Source organism: Oncorhynchus gorbuscha, linkage group LG26, assembly GCF_021184085.1.
Source record: "Oncorhynchus gorbuscha isolate QuinsamMale2020 ecotype Even-year linkage group LG26, OgorEven_v1.0, whole genome shotgun sequence".
NCBI classification, from domain to species: Eukaryota; Metazoa; Chordata; class Actinopteri; order Salmoniformes; family Salmonidae; genus Oncorhynchus; species Oncorhynchus gorbuscha.
The window spans coordinates 16,510,531-16,538,404 of NC_060198.1; the positions used below are offsets into that span (position 1 = coordinate 16,510,531).

The 27,874-nt window shown below is 44.3% G+C and overlaps 1 protein-coding gene across 2 annotated transcripts in view; it reads left to right on the top strand.

Moving 5' to 3' along the window:
* LOC124015154 (spectrin beta chain, non-erythrocytic 1-like) overlaps window positions 1–27,874 on the top strand; it is a 110,200-nt gene that overhangs the window by 68,842 nt on the left and 13,484 nt on the right. For both annotated transcript variants that reach the window (XM_046330144.1, XM_046330145.1), the window contains 15 exons: window positions 1,147–1,284; window positions 4,398–5,154; window positions 5,679–5,881; window positions 14,375–14,465; window positions 14,759–14,905; window positions 16,685–16,948; window positions 17,232–17,456; window positions 17,938–18,027; window positions 20,765–21,043; window positions 21,306–21,436; window positions 21,796–22,000; window positions 22,371–22,745; window positions 25,542–25,786; window positions 26,050–26,188; window positions 27,251–27,335. In XM_046330144.1, the coding sequence (XP_046186100.1) occupies window positions 1,147–1,284; window positions 4,398–5,154; window positions 5,679–5,881; window positions 14,375–14,465; window positions 14,759–14,905; window positions 16,685–16,948; window positions 17,232–17,456; window positions 17,938–18,027; window positions 20,765–21,043; window positions 21,306–21,436; window positions 21,796–22,000; window positions 22,371–22,745; window positions 25,542–25,786; window positions 26,050–26,188; window positions 27,251–27,335 (3,374 nt within the window). The remainder of the gene's footprint in view (window positions 1–1,146; window positions 1,285–4,397; window positions 5,155–5,678; window positions 5,882–14,374; window positions 14,466–14,758; window positions 14,906–16,684; window positions 16,949–17,231; window positions 17,457–17,937; window positions 18,028–20,764; window positions 21,044–21,305; window positions 21,437–21,795; window positions 22,001–22,370; window positions 22,746–25,541; window positions 25,787–26,049; window positions 26,189–27,250; window positions 27,336–27,874) is intronic.

Consider the following 27,874-nt stretch of genomic DNA (forward strand, 5'->3'; position numbering starts at 1 on the left):
TAGAAAGAAAATAAAATGACCAGAAGATCTGTTACTGTATTTGATCACTGATGTTCTGCTGTCGGTACGTTTGACCACAGTTCCAAAAAACTGTTTTACGTGATTGAGGAAAAACTATAAATATACAAATGATAAATTAGTTATAATGCAACAGCTCCTCCTACTGGGCTGGGCGTTAAAGGTGCCCTATTTGTTAGGTTCCTTCTGAGAAACTGAAGTTCACCTTTTTAAATAGAAAATGATGAAATAGATATTTGAAACAGACAGAACAAGGCAGATAATACAAGGAGAAAATTAGATTAATCCCCAAACAGGGGAATACGTCTGAGGTGGATTCATCCGGGTAAAACGTTAAAAACAGATTAAAAACATGGTATGTGGAACAAACATGCCTCTGATATGTATCTAATCAAATCCAATTTTATTGGTCACATACACGTGTTTAGCAGATGTTATTGCAGGTGTAGCGAAATGCTTGTGCTTCTAGTTCCGACAGTGCAGCAATATCTAACAAATAATATCTAAAAATGTCACAACAAATACCTAATACACATACATCTAAGTAAAGGAATGGAATTAAGAATATATAAATATATGGGAGAGCAATGTCAGAGCAGCATAGACTAAGATACAGTAGATAGTATAGAATACAGTATATAGGTATGAGATGAGTAATGCAAGATATGTAAACATTATTAAAAGTGACATTATTAAAAGTGACTCGTGTTCCATTTATTAAAGTGGCCAATTATTTCAAGTCTGTATGTAGGCAGCAGCCTCTCTGTGCTAGTGATGGCTATTTAACAGTCTGAAGACCTTGAGATAGAAGCTGTTTTTCAGTTTCTTTGTTCCAGTTTTAATGAAACTGTACTGACCTCGCCTTCTGGATGGTAGTGAGGTGAACAGGCAGTGGCTCGGGTGGTTGTTGTCCTTGATAATCCTTCCTGTGACATTGGGTGCTGTAGGTAGGATAAGGAATCATGTCAGCTCTATTCATGACAGTTCTATCTGCAGCTTTCCACAACATTTGCCTGAATGTGGCCCAGACATCAATGTCCGTATGCTTATCTTAACATTAGTTTTGAAGAGAAAATGGTTTGTTTTGAAGTGGAACTGATTGGACATGACATGCTCTCTCTTTCCCAGGTTCGAGAGCCTGGAGCCTGAGATGAACAACCAGGCGTCACGCGTCGCTGTTGTGAACCAGATCGCCAGGCAGCTGATGCACAACGGACACCCCAGTGAGAAGAACATCAAAGCCCAGCAAGATAAGCTCAACACCAGGCAAGTTGATCCATTCACAGACAGACGTGACACTATCTCCTGTCATACAGATGCCGTAGCTTAATTTGATCATCCTGTTGTTGCAGGAAATGCAAACTTGTAGTGTATTCGAGGTTTAACATAGCTTCAAGGGGGCCTCCCGAGTGGTGCAGCGGTCTAAGGCACTGCGCCACTACAGCCTCAGGTTCGATCCCAGGCTGTGTCACAGCCGGCCGTGAACGGGAGCCCAATGGGCTGGCACCAATTGGCCCAACGTCGTCCGGGTTAGGGGACTTGGTTGGTGGGATTTCCTTGGCTCATCGTGCCGGCTCATCAAAAATCAAGGCTTCTAAAGTTTAACTTCCACTTAAAATGTTCAGACTTGATTTGCCCTAATTAAAAATGTATCAACCCCTACAAAAAATGGCCAGTAATTATAATCCACATTTACTGTTGCTGTAGGAATTTTTTCTTGCTTTAGCAAACTGGCTCAAATTAAGATCCTACATCTGTAGCTGATATGTCCCTCAGTGGAATGCGGATCAGCTGTTTGTTCACCCTCACCCTGCCGCAATTGCTAATAACCCATCCGCAGTGGCCCGACTATATGTGATAAAGTGAAACTCTGAGTCACACACCTGACCCTAACCCACTAATATAGAACATTTAGATATGATTCTACTTATAATTTCAAACATTTTGGTAGGCTATTTGTTTGTCAACTTAGAATTAGATACATGTAGCTTCTCTTCTGTCATCATATGTTGCCCTAGAAGACTAGATAAACCCTTGCTCACGAGAATGTCATAAATCAATGGAATGAATGCTTCAATGTAGTTGTGAAAACTTTTCTGAGTGATCTCTGCTTCTATCACGGTGCAAAGACGTTTAGGGACCGGGGAGAAAATACAATAACTATAAAATAACGTAAAAGATGTTCTGTGCAAAATGTTCAGTTTGACCAGTTGTAAGCAATTTGGCTTGGGTGCATATTTGTGACTGAATGGCTCAAATCGGTCTTATGTAGCAAAATTTGAAATTGTTTTTTTTTTATACATTGGATAAAAGTAGAGAATCAGTGCTATAAAATTGTATATTATACACTGGGATTTTTGCCCATCCTTCAAAGAAAAACTGCTCCGGCACATTCAAATTGGATGGGTTCCGCTGATGTACAGCAATTTTAAGTCATACCACAGATTCTCAATTGGATTGAGGTCTGGGCTTTGACATTTGCATTTTTCCCCTTAAACCACTCGAGCGTTGCTTTAGCAGTATGCTCAGGGCCATTGTCCTGCTGGAAGGTGAACCTCCGTCCCAGTCTCAAATCTCTGGAAGACTGAAACATGTTTCCCTCAAGAATTTCCCTGTAATTCGAGCCATCCATCATTCCTTCAATTCTGACCAGTTTCCCAGTCCCTGCCGATGGAAAAACATCCCCACAGCATGATGCTGCCACCACCATGGGGATGGTGTGCTTGGGATGAGAGGTGTTGGGTTTGCGCCAGACATAGTGTTTTCCTTGATGGCCAAAAACCTCAATTTTAGTCTCATCTGCCAGAGTTCCTTCTTCCATATGTTTAGGGAGTCTCCCACATGCCTTTTGGCGAACACCAAAAGGCATGGGTTTGCCTATTTTATTTTTTTCTTTAAGCAATGGCTTTTTTTTCTGGCCACTCTTTTGTAAAGCCCAGCTCTGTGGAGTGTACGGCTTAAAGTGGTCCTATGGACAGATACTCCAATCTCCGCTGTGGAGCTTTGCAGTTCTTTCTGGGTTATCTTTGGTCTCTGCTGCCTCTCTGATTAATGCCCTCCTTGCCTGGTCTGTGCGTTTTGGTGGATGGCACGCTCTTGGCAGGTTTGTTGTGGTGCCATATTCTTTCAATTTTTTAATAATAGAATTAATGGTGCTCCATATAATGTTCAAAGTTTCAGATATTTTTTTACAACCCAACCCTGATCTGTACTTACCCACAACTTTGTCCCTGTCACGTCCTGACCGTAGAGAGACCTTATTTTCTATGGTAGAGTAGGTCAGGGGGGTTAGTCTAGTTTATTATTTCTATGTGGGGTTCTAGTTTTGTTTTTCTATGTAGGTGATTTTGTATTATTCCCAAATAGAGGCAGCTGGTAATTGTTGTCTCTAATTGGGGATCATACATAGGTAGCTTTTTTTCACCTGTGTTTTGTGGGATATTGTTTGTGTAGTTGCATGTTAGTACTCCATTGTCGTCACGTTTCGTTTAGTCTTTATTGTTTTGTTGTGTGGTTCACTTATTTCTAATAAAAGATGTGGAACCCAGATCACGCTACACGTTGGTCCGAGTGTGCTTCCAACGATCGTGACAGTCCCTGACCTGTTTGCAGAGCTCCTTGGTCTTCATGGTGCCACTTGCTTGGTGGTGCCCCTTTCTTAGTGGTGGTGCAGACTCTGTGGCCTTTCAGAACAGGTGTGCGTGTATATTGAGATCATGTGACAGATCATGTGACACTTAGATTGCACACAGGTGGACTTTATCTAATTATGTGACTTCTGAAGGTAATTGGTTGCACCAGATCTTATTTAGGGGCTTCATAGCAAAGGGGGTGAATACATATACACGCACCACTTTAAAAAAATATATATATTTTTTGAAACAAGTAATTTTTTTCATTTCACTTCACCGATTTGGACTATTTTGTTCATTGCATTAAATCCAAATAAAAATACATTTAAATTACAGGTTGTAATGCTACAAAATAGGAAAAACACTTTTACAAGGCACTGTACCTGATGCCAAATGAAGAAACCAAAAGATGATTAGGATATTATAATGTTAAGCAGTTATGTGATTTTAACTATGCCTGACCTTTACTTTTCTCATGGTGAATTAATAATACCTATTGACTCAAAATTGTGTTATTGTGTGTTGGATATGACTTTATCCTTTGAATTGAGCTGGACATTTATTATTGGTTATCATCAAATTAATTGGCCAGTTCAGTCAATTTGAGCCTTGGTCTGGCAACAACAGGGTTATGGTTGGTTTGATTCCCGTACGGGCCACAAATATTGAAATATGTGTCACTGTCCGTCAACTGGATCAAAGTGTCTGCTAAATTACCATATTTCTATTTATTAATTTGTTCCTCAGATGGAGCCAGTTCCGGGATCTGGCAGACCAGAAGAAGGAGTCTCTAATCTCGGCGCTGGGTGTGCAGAACTATCACCTGGACTGCAACGAAACCAAGTCATGGATACGCGAGAAGACTAAGGTCATCGAGTCCACCCAGGAGCTGGGCAATGATCTGACGGGTGTCATGGCGCTGCAGCGTAAACTCACTGGCATGGAGCGTGACCTGGCTGCCATCGAGGACAAGCTGGGCGACCTGCGCGGCGAGGCAGAGCGGCTGGCCGGCGAGCACCCGGACCAGGCCAAGGCCATCAAGGGCCGCCTGGCCGAGATCACTGCCGTGTGGGAGGAGATGAAGGCCACACTGCGTAATCGCGAGGAGTCCCTTGGTGAGGCCAGCAAGCTGCAGCAGTTCCTGCGCGAGCTGGATGACTTCCAGTCTTGGCTGTCGCGCACACAGACAGCCGTCGCCTCTGAGGAGACACCCAACACGCTGGCCGAGGCAGAGAAGCTGCTAGCGCAGCACGAGGGCATCAAGAACGAGATCCGCAACTACGAGGAGGACTACCAGAAGATGCGCGACATGGGTGAGATGGTGACCCAGGGCCAGACCGATGCCCAGTACATGTTCCTGAGGCAGCGGCTACAGGCCCTGGACACGGGCTGGAATGAGCTGCACAAGATGTGGGAAAACCGGCAGAACCTGCTGTCCCAGTCCCACGCCTACCAACTGTTTCTCAGGGACACCACGCAGGCCGAGGCCTTCCTCAACAACCAGGTACGCTGATTGGTCAATACCCCTTAAACCAGGGTACTTGATTGTTCGATTCAATTGAGTTTCAATTCTATTTCAAGAGTGGAAAAATATTAGCCAAGGAATCCAAAGTGAATGGTTCCGTTTCACTATTATTTCATTTCACTGATTACACTCATTCAAAATGTGATTTTTGGTAACAGTTTATTTTAAAGTCCTCTTTTAGCTGTTACTACCTAATTTTACTAGGCAGGGATGTGGTAACAATGTGTCATTTTGTGTGCCCAACTATAATCCACTCCCTCTACCTAGGACATGCTGCTTTGCAAATCAAAAAAGTACATTTCAGAAAGTGTCCAATGTACTTTAGATTGAATTACCAGCAGGGTTGGGTTCTATATTCTGTTTCAGTTCAGTCAATTCAAGAATTTCAGTGTACTCCCTAACTGATTTGAAATGGAATTGACCCCAACCTGGATATCCAGTCTCAGTGGGGATTATTAGAAAACCCTGTGATTGACTCTCTCTTTTTATAACTCTAATCTTAGGAGTACATGATGGCCCATACAGAGATGGCCACTACGCTTGAGGGGGCCGAAGTAGCCATCAAGCAGCAGGAGGACTTCATGACCACCATGGACGCCAACGAAGAGAAGATCAACAGTGTGGTGGAGGCTGGCAGGCGGCTGGCGACTGATGGCAACATCAACGCCGACCGCATCCAGGAGAGAGCGGCGTCTATTGACAACAGGTTAGAAGCCTCTTCTGCTATATAGTTACAAATGACACTGGTGGACAGGTCGTCATTTTTTTGCGGTTACTCTGCTGCGCAGATTAGATCTCACACCTGTTGGAGTATTTAATGCCCCACGAACCACATTAATATCATGAAGCGATCTCCTGGAAATGGGATACCTAGTCAGTTGCATAACTGAATGCATTCCTCTAAAATGTGTTTTCCGTATTTAACCCAACCACTCTGAATCAGAGGGGTGCGGGAGGCTGCCTTAATCGACATCATCAGTGCCCGGGTTAATTGTCTTGCTCAAGGGCAGAGCAGCAGATTTTTCTACCTTAGGGATTCAAACCAGCAACCTTTCAGTTACTGGCTCAAAACGCTTAACCAGTTGGCTACCTGCACAGCTTTACTGCAAAAAAAGACTACCCAGAATACAACCAATGGTTAGATATATGACCACCCAGTTATTAGGTTTACAGCTACCACAAATGCCAGTACAACGCTTGATATTGATCTTTGCATTTACTTTGTATTGTGTATCGTGATGAAGCCATCTATTTTGATGAAGCCATCTTCCTCATGAAGCCATCTATTTTGTGAAGTGCACCAGTCCCTCCTGCAGCAAAGCACCCACACAACCTATCCCTCAACGTAACCAAGACTAGGGAGATGATTGTGGACTACAATCATCTCAACCACTCCACAAATGTTGTGTTAACAAACTATAGTTTTGGAAAGTTGGTTAGGACATCTACTTTGTGCATGACACAAGTCATTTTTCCAACAATTGTTTAGACAGATTATTTCACTTATAATTCACTGTATCATAATTCCAGTGGGTCAGAAGTTTACATACACTAAGTTGACTGTGCCTTTAAACAGCTTGGATTTTTTTTTAAATGATGTCATGGCTTCAGAAGCTTCTGATAGGCTAATTGGCATAATTTGAGTTGTACCTGTGGATGTATTTCAAGGCCTACCTTCAAACTCAGTGTCTCTTTGCTTGACATCATCAAAAAATCTAAAGAAATCAGAGACCTTAGACAAAGAATTGTAGACCTCCACAAGTCTGGTTCATCATTGGGAGCAATTTCCAAATGCCTGAAGGTACCACGTTAATCTGTACAAACAATAGTACAAACACCATGGGACCACACAGCCATCATACCGCTCAGGAAGGAGACTCGTTCTGTCTCCTAGAGATGAGTGTACTGTGGTGCAAATCAATCCCAGAACAACAGCAAAGGACCTTGTGAAGATGCTAGAGGAAACAGGTACAAAAGTATCTATATCCACAGTAAAACGAGTCCTATATCGACATAACCTGAAAGGCCGCTCACCAAGGGAGAAGCCACTGCTCCAAAACCGCCATAAAAAACAGGCTATGGTTTGCAACTGCACATGGCGACAAAGATCGTACATTTTGGAGAAATATTCTCTGGTCTGAAGAAACAAAAATATAACTATTTGGCCATAATGACCATCGTTATGTTTGGAGGCAAATGGGGGATGCTTGCAAGCCGAAGAACACCATCCCAACCGTGAAGCACATGGGTGGCAGCATCAAATCAAATCAAAGTTTATTTGTCACGTGCGCCGAATACAACATTACAGTGAAATGCTTACTTACAGGCTCTAACCAATAGTGCAAAAAGGTATTAGGTGAACAATGGGTAGGTAAAGAAATAAAACAACAGTAAAAAGACAGGCTATATACAGTAGCGAGGCTATAAAAGTAGTGAGGCTACATACAGACACCGGTTAGTCAGGCTGATTGAGGTAGTATGTACATGTAGATATGGTTAAAGTGACTATGCATATATGATGAACAGAGAGTAACAGTAGCGTAAAAGAGGGGTTGTCGGGTGGGGACACAATGCATATAGCCCGGTTAGCCAATGTGCGGGAGAACTGGTTGGTAGGCCCAATTGAGGTAGTATGTACATGAATGTATAGTTAAAGTGACTATGCATATAAGATAAACAGAGTGTAGCAGCAGCATAAAGAGAGGGGTTGGGGGGGCGCACACAATGCAAATAGTCCGGGTGGCCTTTTGATTACCTGTTCAGGAGTCTTATGGCTTGGGGGTAAAAACTGTTGAGAAGCATTTAGGACCTAGACTTGGCACTCCGGTACTGCTTGCCATGTGGTAGTAGAGAAAACAGTCTATGACTGCGGTGGCTGGGGTCTTGGACAATTTTTAGGGCCTTCCTCTGACACTGCCTGGTGTAGAGGTCCTGGATGGCAGGCAGTTTAGCCCCAGTGATGTACTGGGCCGTACGCACTACCCTCCTTGAGGTCAGAGGCCGAGCAATTGTCGGGCAGTGATGGCAACCAGCTCTTGATGTTGCAGCTGTAGAACCTTTTGAGGATCTCAGGACCATTTACATTACATTTAAGTCATTTAGCAGACGCTCTTATCCAGAGCGACTTACAAATTGGTGCATTCACCTTATGACATCCAGTGGAACAGTCACTTTACAATAGTGCATCTAAATCTTAAAGGGGGGGTGAGAGGGATTACTTATCCTATCCTAGGTATTCCTTAAAGAGGTGGGGTTTCAGGTGTCTCCGGAAGGTGGTGATTGACTCCGCTGTCCTGGCGTCGTGAGGGAGTTTGTTCCACCATTGGGGGGCCAGAGCAGCGAACAGTTTTGACTGGGCTGAGCGGGAGCTGTACTTCCTCAGTGGTAGGGAGGCGAGCAGGCCAGAGGTGGATGAACGCAGTGCCCTTGTTTGGGTGTAGGGCCTGATCAGAGCCTGGAGGTACTGAGGTGCCGTTCCCCTCACAGCTCCGTAGGCAAGCACCATGGTCTTGTAGCGGATGCGGGCTTCAACTGGAAGCCAGTGGAGAGAACGGAGGAGCGGGGTGACGTGAGAGAACTTGGGAAGGTTGAACACCAGACGGGCTGCGGCGTTCTGGATGAGTTGAAGGGGTTTAATGGCACAGGCAGGGAGCCCAGCCAACAGCGAGTTGCAGTAATCCAGACGGGAGATGACAAGTGCCTGGATTAGGACCTGCGCCGCTTCCTGTGTGAGGCAGGGTCGTACTCTGCGGATGTTGTAGAGCATGAACCTACAGGAACGGGCCACTGCCTTGATGTTGGTTGAGAACGACAGGGTGTTGTCCAGGATCACACCAAGGTTCTTAGCGCTCTGGGAGGAGGACACAATGGAGTTGTCAACCGTGATGGCGAGATCATGGAACGGGCAGTCCTTCCCGGGAGGAAGAGCAGCTCCGTCTTGCCGAGGTTCAGCTTGAGGTGGTGATCCGTCATCCACACTGATATGTCTGCCAGACATGCAGAGATGCGATTCGCCACCTGGTCGTCAGAAGGGGGAAAGGAGAAGATTAGTTGTGTGTCGTCTGCATAGCAATGATAGGAGAGACCATGTGAGGTTATGACAGAGCCAAGTGACTTGGTGTATAGCGAGAATAGGAGAGGGCCTAGAACAGAGCCCTGGGGACACCAGTGGTGAGAGCGCGTGGTGAGGAGACAGATTCTCGCCACGCCACCTGGTAGGAGCGACCTGTCAGGTAGGACGCAATCCAAGCGTGAGCCGCGCCGGAGATGCCCAACTCTGAGAGGGTGGAGAGGAGGATCTGATGGTTCACAGTATCGAAGGCAGCCGATAGATCTAGAAGGATGAGAGCAGAGGAGAGAGAGTTAGCTTTAGCAGTGCGGAGCGCCTCCGTGATACAGAGGAGAGCAGTCTCAGTTGAATGACTAGTCTTGAAACCTGACTGATTTGGATCAAGAAGGTCATTCAGAGAGAGATAGCGGGAGAGCTGGCCAAGGACGGCACGTTCAAGAGTTTTGGAGAGAAAAGAAAGAAGGGATACTGGTCTGTAATTGTTGACATCGGAGGGATCGAGTGTAGGTTTTTTCAGAAGGGGTGCAACTCTCGCTCTCTTGAAGACGGAAGGGACGTAGCCAGCGGTCAGTGATGAGTTGATGAGCGGGGTGAGGTAAGGGAGGAGGTCTCCGGAAATGGTCTGGAGAAGAGGGGAGGGGATAGGGTCAAGCGGGCAGGTTGTTGGGCGGCCGGCCGTCACAAGACGCGAGATTTCATCTGGAGAGAGAGGGGAGAAAGAGGTCAGAGCACAGGGTAGGGCAGTGTGAGCAGAACCAGCGGTGTCGTTTGACTTAGCAAACGAGGATCGGATGTCGTCGACCTTCTTTTCAAAATGGTTGAGGAAGTCGTCTGCAGAGAGGGAGGAGGAAGGGGGGGGAGGAGGATTCAGGAGGGAGGAGAAGGTGGCAAAGAGCTTCCTAGGGTTAGAGGCAGATGCTTGGAATTTAGCGTGGTAGAAAGTGGCTTTAGCAGCAGAGACAGAGGAGGAAAATGTAGAGAGGAGGGAGTGAAAGGATGCCAGGTCCGCAGGGAGGCGAGTTTTCCTCCATTTCCGCTCGGCTGCCCGGAGCCCTGTTCTGTGAGCTCGCAATGAGTCATCGAGCCACGGAGCGGGAGGGGAGGACCGAGCCGGCCTGGAGGATAGGGGACATAGAGAGTCAAAGGATGCAGAGGGAGGAGAGGAGGGTTGAGGAGGCAGAATCAGGAGATAGGTTGGAGAAGGTTTGAGCGGAGAGAAGAGATGATAGGATGGAAGAGGAGAGAGTAGCGGGGGAGAGAGAGCGAAGGTTGGGACGGCGCGATACCATCCGAGTAGGGGCAGTGTGGGAGGTGTTGGATGAGAGCGAGAGGGAAAAGGATACAAGGTAGTGGTCGGAGACTTGGAGGGGAGTTGCAATGAGGTTAGTGGAAGAACAGCATCTAGTAAAGATGAGGTCGAGCGTATTGCCTGCCTTGTGAGTAGGGGGGGAGGGTGAGAGGGTGAGGTCAAAAGAGGAGAGGAGTGGAAAGAAGGAGGCAGAGAGGAATGAGTCAAAGGTAGACGTGGGGAGGTTAAAGTCGCCCAGAACTGTGAGAGGTGAGCCGTCCTCAGGAAAGGAGCTTATCAAGGCATCAAGCTCATTGATGAACTCTCCGAGGGAACCTGGAGGGCGATAAATGATAAGGATGTTAAGCTTGAAAGGGCTGGTAACTGTGACAGCATGGAATTCAAAGGAAGCGATAGACAGATGGGTAAGGGGAGAAAGAGAGAATGACCACTTGGGAGAGATGAGGATCCCGGTGACCAGAAGCTCTCGGGGTGTGTGAGAACACGTGGGCGGACGAAGAGAGAGCAGTAGGAGTAGCAGTGTTGTCTGTGGTGATCCATGTTTCCGTTAGTGCCAAGAAGTAGAGGGACTGGAGGGAGGCATAGGCTGAGATGAACTCTGCCTTGTTGACCGCAGATCGGCAATTCCAGAGGCTACCGGAGACCTGGAACTCCACGTGGGTCGTGCGCGCTGGGACCACCAGATTAGGGTGGCCGCGGCCACGCGGTGTGGAGCGTTTGTATGGTCTGTGCAGAGAGGAGAGAACAGGGATAAACAGACACATAGTTAACAGGCTACAGAAGAGGCTACGCTAATGCAAAGGAGATTGGAATGACAAGTGGACTACACGTCTCGAATGTTCAGAAAGTTAAGCTACGTAGCAAGAATCTTATTGACTAAAATGATTAAAATGATACAGTACTGCTGAAGTAGGCTAGCTGGCAGTGGGTGCGTTGTTGACACTACACTAATCAAGTCGTTCCGTTGAGTGTCTTTTTAGTTTCCTGAGGGGGAATAGGCTTCGTCGTGCCCTCTTCACGACTGTCTTGGTGTGTTTGGAACTTTCTAGTTTGTTGTTGATGTGGACACCAAGGAACTTGAAGCTCTCAACCTGCTCCTCTACAGCCCCGTCGATGAGAATGGGGGCATGCTCGGTCCTCCTTTCCCTGTAGTCCACACTCATCTCCGTAGTCTTGGTTACGTTGAGGGATAGGTTGTGTGGGTGCTTGGCTGCAGGAGGGACTGGTGCACTTAACAAAATAGGAAGGAACATTATCTTGATATATTGAAGCAGCATCTCAAAACATCAGACAGGAAGTTAAAGCTTCATCGCAAATGGGTCTTCCAAATAGACAATGACCCCAAGCATACTTCCAAAGTTGTGGCAAAATGGCTTAAGGAAAACAAAGGCAATGTATTGGAGTGGCTATCACAAAGCCCTGACCTTAATCCTATAGAAAATGTGTGGGCGGGAACTGAAAAAGCGTGTGCGAGCAAGGAGGCCTACAAACCTGACTCAGTTAAACCATCCCTGTCAGGAGGAATGGGCTAAAATTCACCCAACTTATTGTGGAAAGCTACCCAAAATGTTTTACCCAAGTTAAACAATTTAAAGGCAATGCTACCAAATATTAATGGAGTGTATGTAAACTTATGACCCACTGGGAATGTGATGAAATAAATAAAACCTTAGTAAATAACTCTACTATTATTCTGACATATCATATTCTTAAAATAAAGTGGTGATCCTAACTGAACTAAAACCGGGAATTTTTACTAGGATTAAATGTCAGGAATTGTGAAAAACTGAGTTTAAATGTATTTGACTAAGGTGTATGTAAACTTACGACTTCAACTGTATACAGTATATCACAAAAGTGAGTACACCCCTCACATTTTTGTAAATATTTGAGTATATCTTTTCATGTGACAATACTGAAGAAATGGCACATTGCTACAATGTAAAGTAGTGTGTGTACAGCTTGTATAACAGTGTAAATTTGCTGTCCCCTCAAAATAACTCAAAATAACACAGCCATTAATGTCTAAACCGCTGGCAACAAAAGTGAGTACACCCCTATGTAAAAATGTCCAATTTGGGCCCAAAGTGTCAATATTTTGTGTGGCCACCATCATTTTCCAGCACTGCCTTAACCCTCTTGGGCATTGAGTTCACCTGAGCTTCACAGGTTCCCACTGGAGTCCTCCTCCACTCCCCCATCAAATCAAATCAAATCAAATGTATTTATATAGCCCTTCGTACATCAGCTGATATCTGAAAGTGCTGTACAGAAACCCAGCCTAAAACCCCAAACCGCAAGCAATGCAGGTGTAGAAGCATGGTGGCTAGGAAAAACTCCCTAGAAAGGCCAAAACCTAGGAAGAAACCTAGAGAGGAACCAGGCTATGTGGGGTGGCCAGTCCTCTTCTGGCTGTGCCGGGTGGAGATTATAACAGAACATGGCCAAGATGTTCAAATGTTCATAAATGACCAGCATGGTCGTATAATAATAAGGCAGAACAGTTGAAACTGGAGCAGCAGCATGGTCAGGTGGACTGGGGACAGCAAGGAGTCATCATGTCAGGTAGTCCTGGGGCATGGTCCTAGGGCTCAGGTCCTCTGAGAGAGAGAAAGAAAGAGATCCATAGATGCCCCACAGATGCTCAATAGGGTTTAGATCTGGAGACATGCTTGGCCAGTCCATCACCTTTACCCTCAGCTTCTTTAGCAAGGCAGTGGTCATCTTGGAGGTGTGTTTGGGGTTGTTATCATGTTGGAATATTGCCCTGCGGCCCAGTCTCCGAAGGGAGGGGATCATGCTCTGCTGATCCTTTGTACTCCTCACCTGGTTGCCGCCACACACGCTTGACACCATCTGCACCAAATACGTTTCTTGGTCTCATCAGACCACAGGACATTGTTCCAATAATCCATGTCTTTAGTCTGCTTGTCTTCAAAAAACTGTTTGCGGGCTTTCTTGTGCATCATCTTTAGAAGAGGCTTCCTTCTGGGACGACAGCCATGCAGACCAATTTGATGCAGTGTACGACGTATGGTCTGAGCACTGACAGGCTGACCCCCCCCACCCCTTCAACCTCTGCAGCAATGCTGGCAGCACTCATACGTCTATTTCCCAAAGATAACCTCTGGATGTGACGCTGAGCACGTGCACTCAACTTCTTTGTTCTACCATGGCGAGGCCTGTGCTGAGTGGAACCTGGCCAGTTTAAACCGCTGTATGGTCTTGGCACCCGTGCTGCAGCTCAGTTTCAGGGTCTTGGCAATCTTCTTATAGCCCAGGCCATCTTTATGTAGAGCAACAATTATTTTTTTCAGATCCTCAGAGTTCTTTGCCATGAGGTTCCATGTTGAACTTCTAGTGACCAGTCAGTATGAGGGGGTGTGAGAGCGATGACACCAAATTTAACACATCTGCTCCCCATTCACACCTGAGACCTTGTAACACTCATGAGTCACAAGACACCGGGGAGGGAAAATGGCTAATTGGGCCCAATTTGGACATTTTCACTTAGGGTTGTACTCACTTTTGTTGCCAGCGGTTTAGACATTAATGGCTGTGTGTTGTTATTTTGAGGGGACAGTAAATTGACACTGTTATACAAGCTGTACACTCACTACTTTACATTGTAGCAAAGTGTCATTTCTTCAGTGTTGTCACATGAAAAGATATACTCAAATATTTACAAAAATGTGAGGGGTGGACTCACTTTTGTGATATACTGTATATGGTACACACAACTGGGAGCTTGTTTGTGGTAGTCACAATAAACATGGGACCTATTATCCATGATCAAATCTGTTTACCCAACATTTGCACAGACATAAGAAGAACCGCAAGGCTACTCTGGAGCTACTGATGAGGCTGAAGGATAACCGGGACCTTCAGAAGTTCCTACAGGATTCCCAGGAGGTCTGCTGCCCAACATGTCTTTCCCGGACCCAGATTAATCCTACTCCTGAACTAAAAAGCACTTTCAATAGAGATTCTCCATTGAAAGTGCTTATTATTCCAGGAATATGCTTAATCTGGACGTGAGAAATCGTTCATACAGTCTAACATTGGTATAAGTCTCGATACTATGAATGCATACATTGCCACGCTATGTATTAAATATAAACAGTGCATGTAAGTATAGTGACAGACTGTTTTCACAATCTAAGGCAGTCAAATACAATGACCCTCCTACCTCTGTGTGTGTGCAGCTGTCCCTGTGGATCAATGAGAAGATGCTCACGGCCCAGGACATGTCGTACGACGAGGCCAGGAACCTCCACAGCAAATGGCTCAAGCATCAGGCCTTCATGGCCGAGCTGCAGTCCAACAAGGAGTGGCTGGACAAAATTGAGAAGGTTAGCAAAACCAAAATAAGATTCACTCTGTCTTGATGATTTTGCATTGGGTATTAGATGAATGAACACAAGTTAATAACAAGTGCCTCCAATTACATGACATTAGCGTGATCAGTTATCTAGACTTTTAAGTAGTCTTAAGTGTATGTTGTCATTAAAATTACATTATTTTAAGAATAAAATACATATTTCATAAGTCCTTCTTTTGAGGGCCTAGTTTTAGCCTTATACAGTGGCCTGAAACTCATAGTTTACGGGCCACATCAGACCTGCAAGCCACATTATGCTGGCTTGCAAAGTGATGTGTAACTCCTATTGGAGTGGGGATATCCAACATTTAGAATTTGTATTCACCCGCAACCTGCATTCAGAATGACTTCCAGGGTTGGGAAGACTAAGGTATGAGACTACCTTAAACATCTAGAATTGAACAAAAATGTCAGTAACCGGTACAATAAGTCCAAGTAACAGATTTGAATAGTTTAGAAAATGTATGTTATTTATTTCTGAGTAGCATACATTTAATTAATCAATGTACATGCAAAAAATTGATATTGAAACAAACAATTTTAAAAAATTGACCTGCAGTAGAGCATGCTGGGAAATATGATAATGTTAACTGTGGGTTTTTTTCAACTCCTGTAAAATAACCCCACTGTTGGTGTTAATAACCACACTGAGTGTTAATTTAACTCTTTACAGTGTCAACACTAAAAATGTTACACTGAAAAATAAACACTGGCCAATTTTCTGTGTGCTATGAAAGGGACACATCTGCAGGCTTCATTATGTTTCAAGAACCTTTCAGAATTCCGAAGAACCATAGATGCCACATCAAGAACCCCACACTTACTGTCACAATTTCCTTTAGCATTACTTTATGTAAAATATTCAACTCACGTCTTATTAGGTACACCACCCCATTCATGAAAATGGATAGCTTGCATAGCGAAAATAGCTAGTTAATGAGAGAGGTCAAAGGAGAATGGCCAGAATTGTGCAAGCTAACAGTTGGGGCACAAACAGACATAACGGCGCAGTACAACAGTGGTGTGCAGAACGGCATCTCGGAACTCACAACTCGTTGATCCTTGTCATGGATGGGCTACTGAAGCAGACGACCACACCGGGTTCCACTCCTATCAGCTAAAAACAAGACGAAGTGGCTCCAGTGGGCACGAGATGACCAACACTGTACAATTGAGGAGTGGAAGAACATCGCTTGGAATATGACAGTGAGTTCAGTTCGCTTGAGTGGCCGGAACGGGCTGTTCGCAGCATGAATGTACCGCCGTCCAATCTGCAGCAACTGCGTGATGTCAGCATGGACCAACATCCCTGTGGAATGTTTCCGACACCTTATTGAATGCCCTGAAGAATTCAGGCTGTTCCGGAGGCAAAGGGGGATCTAACCCGGTACTAGATGGGTGTACCTAATAAACTGTCTATTGAGTGTATGTACCCACTACAGCTCCCCAACTGATTATGACTACCCTATACTCACTAACTGCCATATTATACCCACTCCAAAACTCATGGGGTTACCCCACCATAACTAACTGACTGTACCTGCCCACCGCACTAAATGTTCTTCACGACCATAAAATGTGTTTCAACAACTGCAGAAACACAAAGATTATCCATAAACTTGACCTTTTCTATTTCATACTGTGTATTTTGTTACTGTAAGGCATGGCAGCACCACATCACTAGGTCAAATTCCTGGTACTTGTAAAACTACTTGGGAAATAAAGGTGACTCTAAGTCTTTCCTCTCCAGGATGGGATGCAGCTGGTGTTAGAGAAGCCTGAGACAGAGTCGGTGGTCAAGGAGAAGCTCTCAGCCCTCCAGAAGATGTGGGAAGTGTTGGAGTCTACCACCCAGACCAAAGCCCAGTGCCTGTTTGACGCCAACAAGACCGAGCTGTTCACACAGAGCTGTGCTGACTTGGACAAGTGGCTGGGTGGCCTGGAGGGACAGATTCAATCTGATGACTATGGCAAAGACCTGACCAGCGTCAATATCCTGCTCAAAAAGCAGCAGGTACTGTACATGGTGGAGCATGTGTCGTTGTAATCAAATTGATAAATCATGTTGGCGTTAATCAAATAATAATGCAACATATTAATACTAATAATAATTTAAATAAGTTGGCTTTAATTGTTTTTTAGCAATAAAAAAATGTATGGCATCAATTGGTCTGATCTGAAAATCTTTGATAAGAAACCATGGATGTTGACTTAGTGGCCTGGGCCCCGCCAGGAACATCATCTAGGGGAAACATAGTGTTCAAAATGTTCTCCTCCCTCTCCCTGGTGGCCCCTAGATATTGGAGAACCAGGTGGAGGTCCGTCAGAGGGAAGTGGTGGAGCTGCAGAGCCAGGCACTGGTCCTCAGCCAGGAAGGGAATGTCACAGAGGAGGTGGATGGCCAGAGACAGATGGTGGAGCACAAGTTCAAAGAGCTGCTCGACCCGCTGAGGAAGAGAAAGAACTTCCTGGTGGCCTCCCGTGAGATCCACCAGTTCAACCGCGACGTGGAGGATGAGATAGTGAGTTGATAGTTGATTGAGCTGCCTCCTGGGGGTGTACTGTGTGTGTTTGTTTGTTTGTTTGTTTTTGGTTTGCCGATAGTAAAACAAGCAAAATTCAGACAAGTGGAGACCTTTTGGTTTTCAGGGGAAATGTAAAGAGAGCCTGTGACGCAACTTTGGGACGTTAACAAGGCGACACTCCATCTTAACTCCTCCACATTTACTGGATTGGTTGAACGGTACAGAAGGGAATCTCCCTCAACATTTGTCTTTGTTCTCGTCAAGACCAGTATGTAGGGCAGTTTAAGTTTAAGGCATTTATTTTAGGTTAGGTTAGGGAAAATAGGATTTTGAATGGGAATCAATTGTTTGGTCTCCACAAGGATAGTAAAACAAGCGTTTGTGTGTGCGCATGCATGCACATGTTCCACTGAGGCTTTATTTGTTCTGGTATTTTCATTCAATGCACTTAATAATCTATTTGGATTGTCCATTTTAGCTTTGGGTCGAAGAGAGGATGCCAATTGCAACCTCCACAGAGCATGGTCACAACCTACAGACCGTTCAACTGCTTATCAAGAAAAATCAGGTATGTGTATTTTTCTCATGTACTGAACATGTCTGTCATGCCCTGACCATAGCTTTTTTAAAATTCTCTATTTTGGTTAGGTTGGGGTGTCACTAGGGTGGGTAATCTAGGTTGTTCATTTCTATGTTGACCTGATATGGTTCGCAATCAGAGGCAGCTGTTTATTGTTGTCTCTGATTGGGGATAATATTTAGGCAGCCATTTCCCCACTGTGTTTTGGTGGGATCTTGTTTATGTGTAGTTGCCTGTGAGCACTTCATTGACCTCACATTTAGTTTGTTCTTTAATAAATATGTGGAACCCATATCACGCTGCGCTTTGGTCTGAATGTTATTACGACGATCGTGACAATGTCACTTTACAAGGAAGTCACACTTAGGCCCAAAATAAGCACCATTCTATTGTTGTGAATATGTTTATGCACTTATTTATAAGCAAAATTATAATTGCTAGTGTCCGTGTTTAGGACCGTGTTGTTCATGAAATTTTGTCAGTCAGTGATTGTCAAGCAAATAACTGCTGTTCTCACTGGTAATTGCCTGGTAATTAGCATAAACACGTTTAGCATCTCCTGGCTTCCAGGCATACCCTACAAGCCACTGATGCAGACCTTTGGAACATCTACATTTTAAAACGTCTAATAAATCAATTTAATATAAATCCATTATGTATTTTAGACATGACTAAAGAAACATGATATAAAGAAAATGTAGTATATTTCAGAAGAACAGAATAGCATACTCTGTTGTCCTTATGTTAGGCCCTGATATGGCTATGCCATATGGCTGTGGGCTACACTAGTTAATTTAGCAGACATGATTTACCGTAATTGCTGGACTATTAAGCGCACCTGAATATAAACCGCACCCACTGAATTATAAAAAAATATGTATTTTGTACATAAATAAGCCGCACATGTCTATAAGCCGCAGGTGCCTACCGGTACATTGAAACAAATGAACTTTACACAGCCTTTAAACGAAACACGGCTTGTAACAAAAATAAATAGGCTTTAACGAAACACGGCTTGTAACAAAAATTAAAACAGTAGCCTACCAAGAAAGTCATTGGTCACCATCTTCCTCCTCCTGTGCACTGAAACCACTGAAGTCATCTCCTCCTGTGTCGGTGTTGAATAGCCTCAGAATTGCTTCATCTGATGTTGGATCATTTTCATTGTCGCTCTCGTCACTTTCACCCGGAGGCAAATACCCCGCTGAGCTCATGCTGCCCCTTCAACACGCAGCAGTCCAACCATTCGAAACCCGTTGATGATAGTGGATTTTTTGACAATGCTCCACGCTGTCAGGACCCACTGGCAGACTTGACCATAAGATGCTCTGCGCCTGCGGCCCGTTTTAGTGAAGGATTTCTCCCCACTTGTCATCCAAGCCTCCCACTGAACAAGGAGCACCACCTTAAATGCACGATTTACACTGATGTCGAGTGGCTGCAAATACTTTTCTTCCCTCTGAAAGCTTTTGTTGTCTTTCTGCACTGAGTCAGTTCCTCACGCTGCTGTTTCCAACGTCTTATCATCGACTCATTAAGGCCAAGCTCCCATGCAGCAGCTCTATTTCCTTTTCCAACAGCCAGATTTATCGCCTTCAACTTGAAAGCTGCATCATATGCATTTCTCCGTGTCTTTGCCATGATGAGGGTGACAAAATTACTACCGTAAATCAGAATGATGGGAAGTTTGAGCGCGCTCGATTTACGTCACATTATGTGACGGTGCTCAGTTTTTTTGGCGGCATGAATCTTGTGAAAGCGGGAAACATCCATAAATTAGCCGCGTCATTGTATAAACCGCGAGGTTCAAAGTGTGGGAATAAAGTAGCGGCTTATAGTCCAGCAATTACGGTACTTCAAATTCCGTGACATTATTTTACAGTATGAGGAATACAATTGAAAAAGTAGCAGTTGTGCCCTTGGGCTGAATATAATAGGCAATTTATAATTCCATTCTCCCAGCTGTCGTGCTCTGTAGCACCTCTCACTCACATGGGTCTCTCAGATGTAGCCAATGCCCATCACGTGATTGGGTCTTTCTCAGGCAAGAAGTAGGCTACAAGTGAATGAAGACAGACACATCGGTGACACAACTGCGAATTCCGAGGCGCATATTGAATATGTCCACATTTAGCCTGCTTTTTGTCAGCCAACAAGATGAGTAGGCTTAACGAATAGCAAAAGCATAAGCCTATGTGAATCTACTATCCCCCATACTACAAAAGTTGACCTATTCTATTGGTCAACTTGTCCTTCTGTGCAATAAAGAAATATTCCAAACATACTCTGGGAGAGATGTGGGATACCGATAGATCCCAACCTAATACAGCCACTCGCATCAACAAAACGTTTAAAAGCAATGAGGCTGATCGTTTTGGTGATAAGGTGGCTGGATAGAGCCTGCCTAGATCTGTTATCCTATTCCCACCAAGATATTTAAGCAAATATATTGAATGATATCCTACATAGCAAAGAGTATCACTGTCTTATTGAGTTTTAATTGAAATATAGGGTAGATAGATTGGCGTCTTCTCCAGGGGGTGTACAGTACAGAAATAGGGCTCCTGCCCTTTGAGCCATTCAGGCATAGCTTACTTACTTACTTGAAGTGTATCTACTGTATTGTGCTCTTGGTTTTGTGTATCTAGTATGTTAATGTATTGCTGACATTACAAAATTAATTTCCATGGAAATGTGCAATAAAAGTATTGTGTCCCCTTCTCAGACCTTGCAGAAGGAGATCCAGGGACACCAGCCCCGCTTCGACGACATTTTCGAGCGGAGCGAGAGCCTGCTGATGGAGGACAGCCTTGCCGTGGAGGCCATCCGCCAGCGCCTGGCCGACCTGCAACAGCTGTGGGGTCTGATGATTGAGGAGACAGAGAAGCGTCACGCCCGACTGGAGCAGTCCCACAACGCCCAGAAGTACTACTTTGATGCCGCCGAGGCAGAGGCCTGGATGAGCGAGCAGGAGTTGTACATGATGTCTGAGGACAAAGCCAAGGTACTAGGGTGTTATTGACAGTGATTTGGTGCTGTACAAATGTGTGTGTGTGTGTGTGTGTGTGTGTGTGTGTGTGTGTGTGTGTGTGTGTGTGTGTGTGTGTGTGTGTGTGTGTGTGTGTGTGTGTGTGTGTGTGTGTGTGTGTGTGTGTGTGTGTGTGTGTGTGTGTGTGTGTGTGTGTGTGTGTGTGTGTGTGTATTGATAATGTTGCTACTAACTTAGAATTCCCAAAGCGCTAAAAACAAGTGTATTTCCCTCTTAGGATGAGCAGAGCTCTGTAGCCATGCTGAAGAAGCACCAGATTGTGGAACAATCTGTGGAGGACTACGCTGAGACAGTCCATCAGCTCTCCAAGACCAGCAGAGGCCTGACAGCTGCAGGACATACAGAGAGGTCAGTGAAAGAGCCCAGAGTGAAGCCATTGAAGTAGAATGTCACTTATTATTGCCACCCGTCAAGGAACGTTGACTTGAATATGAATGTCCGATCTAGAAAAAGTATTTCTATGAGTGGAGTATTCAGTAGACCAGAGTGTGGTGTGTATGCATATTTTTGTTTCATCTGAACCCTAACAGACCTGATTTCACGAAACGAAAGCCTTGATTGCAGACCATGACTAGTTTATTAGTTTGATCAGGGGTGTTAGTATTGGGCTGGAACAAGAATATGCTTTTTTGCAAAAACAAAAAAGATTACTCTTGTTAAACCCATCCACTGATCATTGAAGTCTTGATTTCTGTTTGTGTGGGCAGTGAGAGGATAGGCATGCGTCAGTCTCAGGTGGACAAGCTCTATGCCGGCATGAAGGACCTGACTGAGGAGAGGCGGGGCAAACTGGATGAGAGGTTCCGCCTGTTCCAGCTCAACCGCGAGGTCGACGACTTGGAGCAGTGGATTGCCGAGCGGGAGGTGGTGGCTGGATCTCACGAGCTGGGACAGGACTACGAGCATGTCACTGTAAGCTACGTCACCTGACTTCAAACCCTACCCTTTCACTCCTGGTGCTGTCAGGGAGGAAAACACAGTCTATATTCCAGACCATCTGCAAAGCAGCACATTGCACAATGTATGATTGTATTAAAGTACCAATAATTGAATGCTGCATTGCAGTTGGGTATCATATTGATATGGTTGACACTTATCCAGGTGTTGTGTGCTTTGGTGTGTGACTGCTTTGCAAACAGTCTGTAACACGGCCATAGACTGATTTCAGTACTGCCCATTTGATACCACCATTACCTTTTAGTAGGTAGTACAGGGCAGTACAATATATATTTGTGTTAAAGGTCCTCATTCTCCTCCTCTCAATCCATCTATCCATCCACAGATGCTCCAGGAGCGCTTCCGGGAGTTTTCCCGTGACACAGGCAACATCGGCCAGGAGCGTGTGGATGCCGTCAACCGCCTGTCCGACGAACTGATTAATGCGGGCCACGCAGATGCCGCCACGGTGGCTGAGTGGAAGGACGGCCTCAACGAGGCCTGGGCTGACCTGCTGGAGCTCATCGACACGCGCACACAGATCCTGGCTGCCTCTTACGAGCTACACAAGTTCTACCACGACGCCAAGGAGATCCTGGGCCGCATTCAGGACAAACACAAGAAGCTTCCCGAGGAGGTGGGACGTGACCAGAACACGGTGGAGACACTGCAGCGGATGCACACCACCTTCGAGCACGACATCCAGGCCCTGGGAACACAGGTAGATATAGCTAATATCTCCCTGTAGCTCACTTCACCAAATCACTGCACTGCGGAAAATGAAATCTCATGTTATTATTAGTGGTGGGCACCAATATCGATCATTCAATGTAATATTGATATTGATAACCTACACTATTATACAAAAGAGGAAACATGACTGTTCTTGCAGACACAAAACCCTCTCACAGGCTCTCAACTTAGCATTCTGAAAGCATTCAGACCCCTTGACTTGTTCCACATTTGTTACGTTTCAGCCTTATTCTAAAATGGATGAAATAGTTTTTTCCCCTCATCAATCTACACACAACGCCCCATAATGACAAAGCAAAAACAGGTTTTTAGAAAATAGAAATGACATTTATATAAGTATTCAGACCCTTGACTCAGTCCTTTGTTGAAGTGTCTTTGGCAGCGATTACAGCCTCGAGTCTTCCTGGCTATGACGCTGCAGGCTCGGCACACCTGTATTTAGGGTGTTTCTCCAATTCTTCTCTGCAAATCCTCTCAAGCTGTCAGGTTGGATGGGGAGCATTACTGCACAGCTATTTTCAGGTCTCTCCAGAGATGTTCGGGTTCAAGTCCGGGCTCTGGCTGGACCACTCAAAGGACATTCAGAGACTTGTCCCGAAGCCACTCCTGCGTTGTCTTAGTTGTGTGCATAGGGTTATTGTCCTGTTGGAAGGTGAACCTTCGCCCAGTCTGAACTCTCTGGAACAGGTTTTCATCAAGTATCTCTCTGTACTTTGCTCCGTTCAGCGTTCCCTTGATCCTGACAAGTCTCCCAGTCCCTGCCACTGAAAGACATCCCCAACAGCATGATGCTGCCACCACCATGCTTCACTGTAGGGATGGTGCCAGGTTTCCTCCAGACATGACACTTGGCATTCAGGCAAAAGAGTTCAATCTTGTTTTCATCAGATCAGAGAATATTGTTTCTCATGTTCTGGGAGTCTTTAGGTGCCTTTTGGCAAACTCCAAACGGGCTGTCATGTTCCTTTTACTGAGTGACTTCCGTCTGGCCACTCTACCATAAAGGCGTGATTGGTGGAGTGCTGCAGAGATGGTTGTCCTTCTGGAATCTCTCCTATCTCCATAGAGGAACTCTGGAGCTCTGTCAGAGTGACCATCGAGTTCTTGATCACCTCCCTGACCAAGGCTCTTCTCCCCCGATCGCTCAGTTTGGCCGGGCGGCCAGCTCTAGGAAGAGTCTTGGTGGTTATAAACTTTTCCATTTAAGAATGATGGAGGCCACTGTGTTCAATGCTACAGACATTTTTTGGTACCCTTCCCCAGATCTGTGCCTCGAGACAATCCTGTCTTGGAGCTCTAAGAAAAATGTGTTTGATCTCATGGCTTGGTTTTTGCTCTGACATGCACTGTCAACTGTGGGACCTTATAAAGACAGTTGTGTGCCTTTCCAAATCATGTCCCATCAATTGAATTTACCACAGGTGGATTCCAATCAAGTTATAGAAACATTTCAAGGATGATCAATGGAAACAGGGTGCACCTGAGCTCAATTTTGAGTCTCATAGCAAAGGGTCTGAATACTTATGTAAATAAAGTGTTTCTGCTTTTTGTTTTTAATCAACTTGCAAGCATTTCTAGAAACCTGTTTTTGCTTTGTCATTATCAGGTATTGTGTGTAGAATGATGAGGTAAATGTATTGAATCCATTTTAGAATAAGACTGTAACGAAATTTGGAAAAAGTCAAGGGGTCTGAATTAGAGGTCGTCCGATTAATCGGAATGGCCGAATAATTAGGGCCGATTTCAAGTTTTCATTACAATCGAAAATCGGTATTTTTGGGCGCCGCCAATTTGCAGATTTTTAAAATTAAAAAATATATATTAATTTTTTATACCTTTTTTTAACTAGGCAAGTCAGTTAGTCAGTGGGTTAACTGCCTCGTTCAGGGGCAGAATTACATATTTTCACCTTGTCAGCTCGGGGGACCCAATCTTGCAACTTTACAGTTAACTAGTAACTAGGTCGCAATAACGACCTGCCTCTCTCGTTGTGGAGACTGCCTGTTACGCGAATGCAGTAAGGCCAAGGTAAGTTGCTAGCTAGCATTAAACTTATCTTATAAAAACAATCAATCATAATCACTAGTTAACTACACATGGTTGATGATATTACCAGACATTATCTAGCGTGTCCTATAACCTATAATCTGACTGAGCATACAAGTATCTAAGTATCTGATTACGCGCCTGCTTCTGCCTACCAACGCTCAAACATTCATTCAAACAGCACTTTCGAGTGTTTTGCCAGCAGCTCTTCGTTGTACATCAATAAAATATATATATATATATTTTTTTTAAATCTGACGATTAATCGGTATCGGCTTTTTTGGTCCTCCAATAATCGGTATCGGTATCAGCGTTGAAAAATCACAATCGGTCGACCTCTAGTCTGAATACTTTCAGAATGCACTGTACTTAACTGCCTGCTGATGGGTCACCAACTGGCTTCCCATTGTATTCAAACTGGCCCCCAGATGGCAATCCCAATAGGCAATAAGAAAGCAGTTGTCTGAGCTTCACAAAGCCATGGAAATGAACAGAAAATGAAACAATCACACAATGTTATTCATAAAACTGCTATGGTATCGGTTATTTAATTTTTTTACCAATATCAATATAGATTTTCCATATTGGGTGCACATCACTAGTAATTATTAACCTGTTAATTACATATAGCCTGTCATTTCATGTAAATACCAGGCAGCAAAAGGTAGTATAATTGTAGAATAAAATGCATTAAAGCGACTTGTGTTTGGACCTTCAGGTGAGACAGCTGCAGGAGGATGCCGTCCGCCTCCAGTCAGCTTACGCCGGCGACAAGGCAGACGACATCCAGCGGAGGGAGAGCGAGGTGCTGGAGGCCTGGAATACCCTGCTGGAGTCCTGCGATGTCCGCAGAGGCCGCCTCCTGGACACGGGTGACAAATTTCACTTCTTCAGCATGGTGCGCGATCTCATGCTGTGGATGGAGGACGTCATCCGTCTCATCGAAGCCCAGGAGAATCCAAGGTAAATGATTATTGTACTTAGCTAGGTGGGGGTCAGTTCCATTTCAATTCAGTCAATTCAGGAGGTAAACTGAAATTCCTATTCCAATCTTAGGTTTGTATACGGATATCCTGATGTGTGTGTGTGTATGCTCCTGTGTGTGTGTGTGTATGCTCCTGTGTGTGTGTGTGCTCCTGTGTGTGTGTGTGCTCCTGTGTGTGTGTGCCTGTCTGTGTGTGTGCGCGCCTGTCTGCGTGCATGCATATTTTTCTTTCTCTGCACAGGGACGTGTCCTCTGTGGAGTTGTTGATGAACAACCACCAGGGTATCAAGGCTGAGATCGACACCCGCAATGACAGCTTCACCGCCTGCATTGAGTTGGGCAAGTCTCTGCTAGCCAGAAAGCACTATGCATCAGAGGAGGTACGTTTAATTGCCAAACCAATGCTATGCTACTGCAGGGCAACCCATGAGCCATTTGAGGACCACTGCTCTTTCTCAATTAAATGGTCCATTTGGGTAAATTAATTTGACAGCCCTATGTTACTGGGTCGTTTCACCACTTTGGTGCCTTTTGAGATGTGTAACTTGGTGAAAATAAATGTTTGATTTCACCTAATTTTAACATTCTGTCATAAAGAGTACATGTTCAACTTAATACAAAAAACATATTTTTACATCTCAAGAGGTTAAATGAAAAAAAACTACAACAGTAAGTGTCTATTAACTGCCAAATAAAGTAACAGTGTTGACCAGAACAGGGTTGACTATTTCGTCTTAAATCAGCCATAAATCCCTTGTGATGGGGGAAATCAAAGCTTGTTATATGCAACAGGGAGGTGCAATTGAATGCAAGTTTCATAAAAAATATTTAACATGGTTGACATGTTATGGTCCACCCACTCAGATTACCACCACAAAACACCAGAAAATGCCCAAAAAGAGTAGATCCATCTCACCTGCTTTTTACAGTATGATTTAGATGTTCAATGTTTCTTTTGTTTTGTATTTTTTTAAGGAATAGTTTCGCCATATTAAAACGAGAGTTCAGTTCACATAACAAGGTTGACCTTCAAATGAGGGACAGGTTGTGTTGTTTTTTACCTTTTAAAAGGAATCACTAATCATATTAAATAAATAATCATCTTCAGAAATGGCTTTGTCAATAAAACAAATAACTGGGGATTTACAATGATGGTGAAAACCTGGAGAAATGTTGGAGTGAAGTGGGTTCCTGGAAGTCACAGAGGGTGCAGTGAGGGACGTCAACGTTTTTGAATCTTCGCACTTTAGCGTGTCTTTATTGATATAAAAATCGGATTTATTAAAGGGCACCATTTCTTAAAATATCAAAGCAAAGACACTCATTTTGTGGAATGACCATACTGCATCGTAGCCTCTTCAGGTTTTAGTGTATTGCATTGTTTGTATGTGATGATACCGAATGTTAAAATATAATAATTTGCTGCCCTGTCCTCTGTTTAGATCAAAGATAAATTACTACAGCTGATGGACAAGAGGAAAGACATGATTGACAAGTGGGAGGACCGACGGGAGTGGTTAAGACTGAGTAAGGATTTTTGTTCATACTTTCCCACATGCTATTGGATGGAATCTTGTCACTAGTTGGGCATATCCCGCCCTATTGGGCACCAAACTGATTCAATGAACGTTGTTTCAACGTAATTTGTCAATGTATTATGACATGCAATTAATTATATGTATTAACCCTAGATGACTGACAGGGCACTGTTTTGAAGCCACCAAGCAGCCATTTTGGTACTCTTCCTCCCTCCATTTCAAAAAATTATTTTGGAAGCTATATAAATCAAAATGTGTATGTCTATATTCATTTTTGACAAGTCTATTCTATTACAGACACCTTATGCTTACTTAAAAAATATATTTTCTGAACTGAACATGAAAAAAAAAATATATATATATATATATATATAAATATATGACTTAAAAAAACATTTTTGGAGTAGAGTACTAATGTTACTGTCCCCATAAAAGACATACTTAAATACATGTAATTTTGTCCTAAAACCAATCCAGGGTTTATACACATCCATTGCATGGAATCTATGTATAAAATACCTAGTGGCC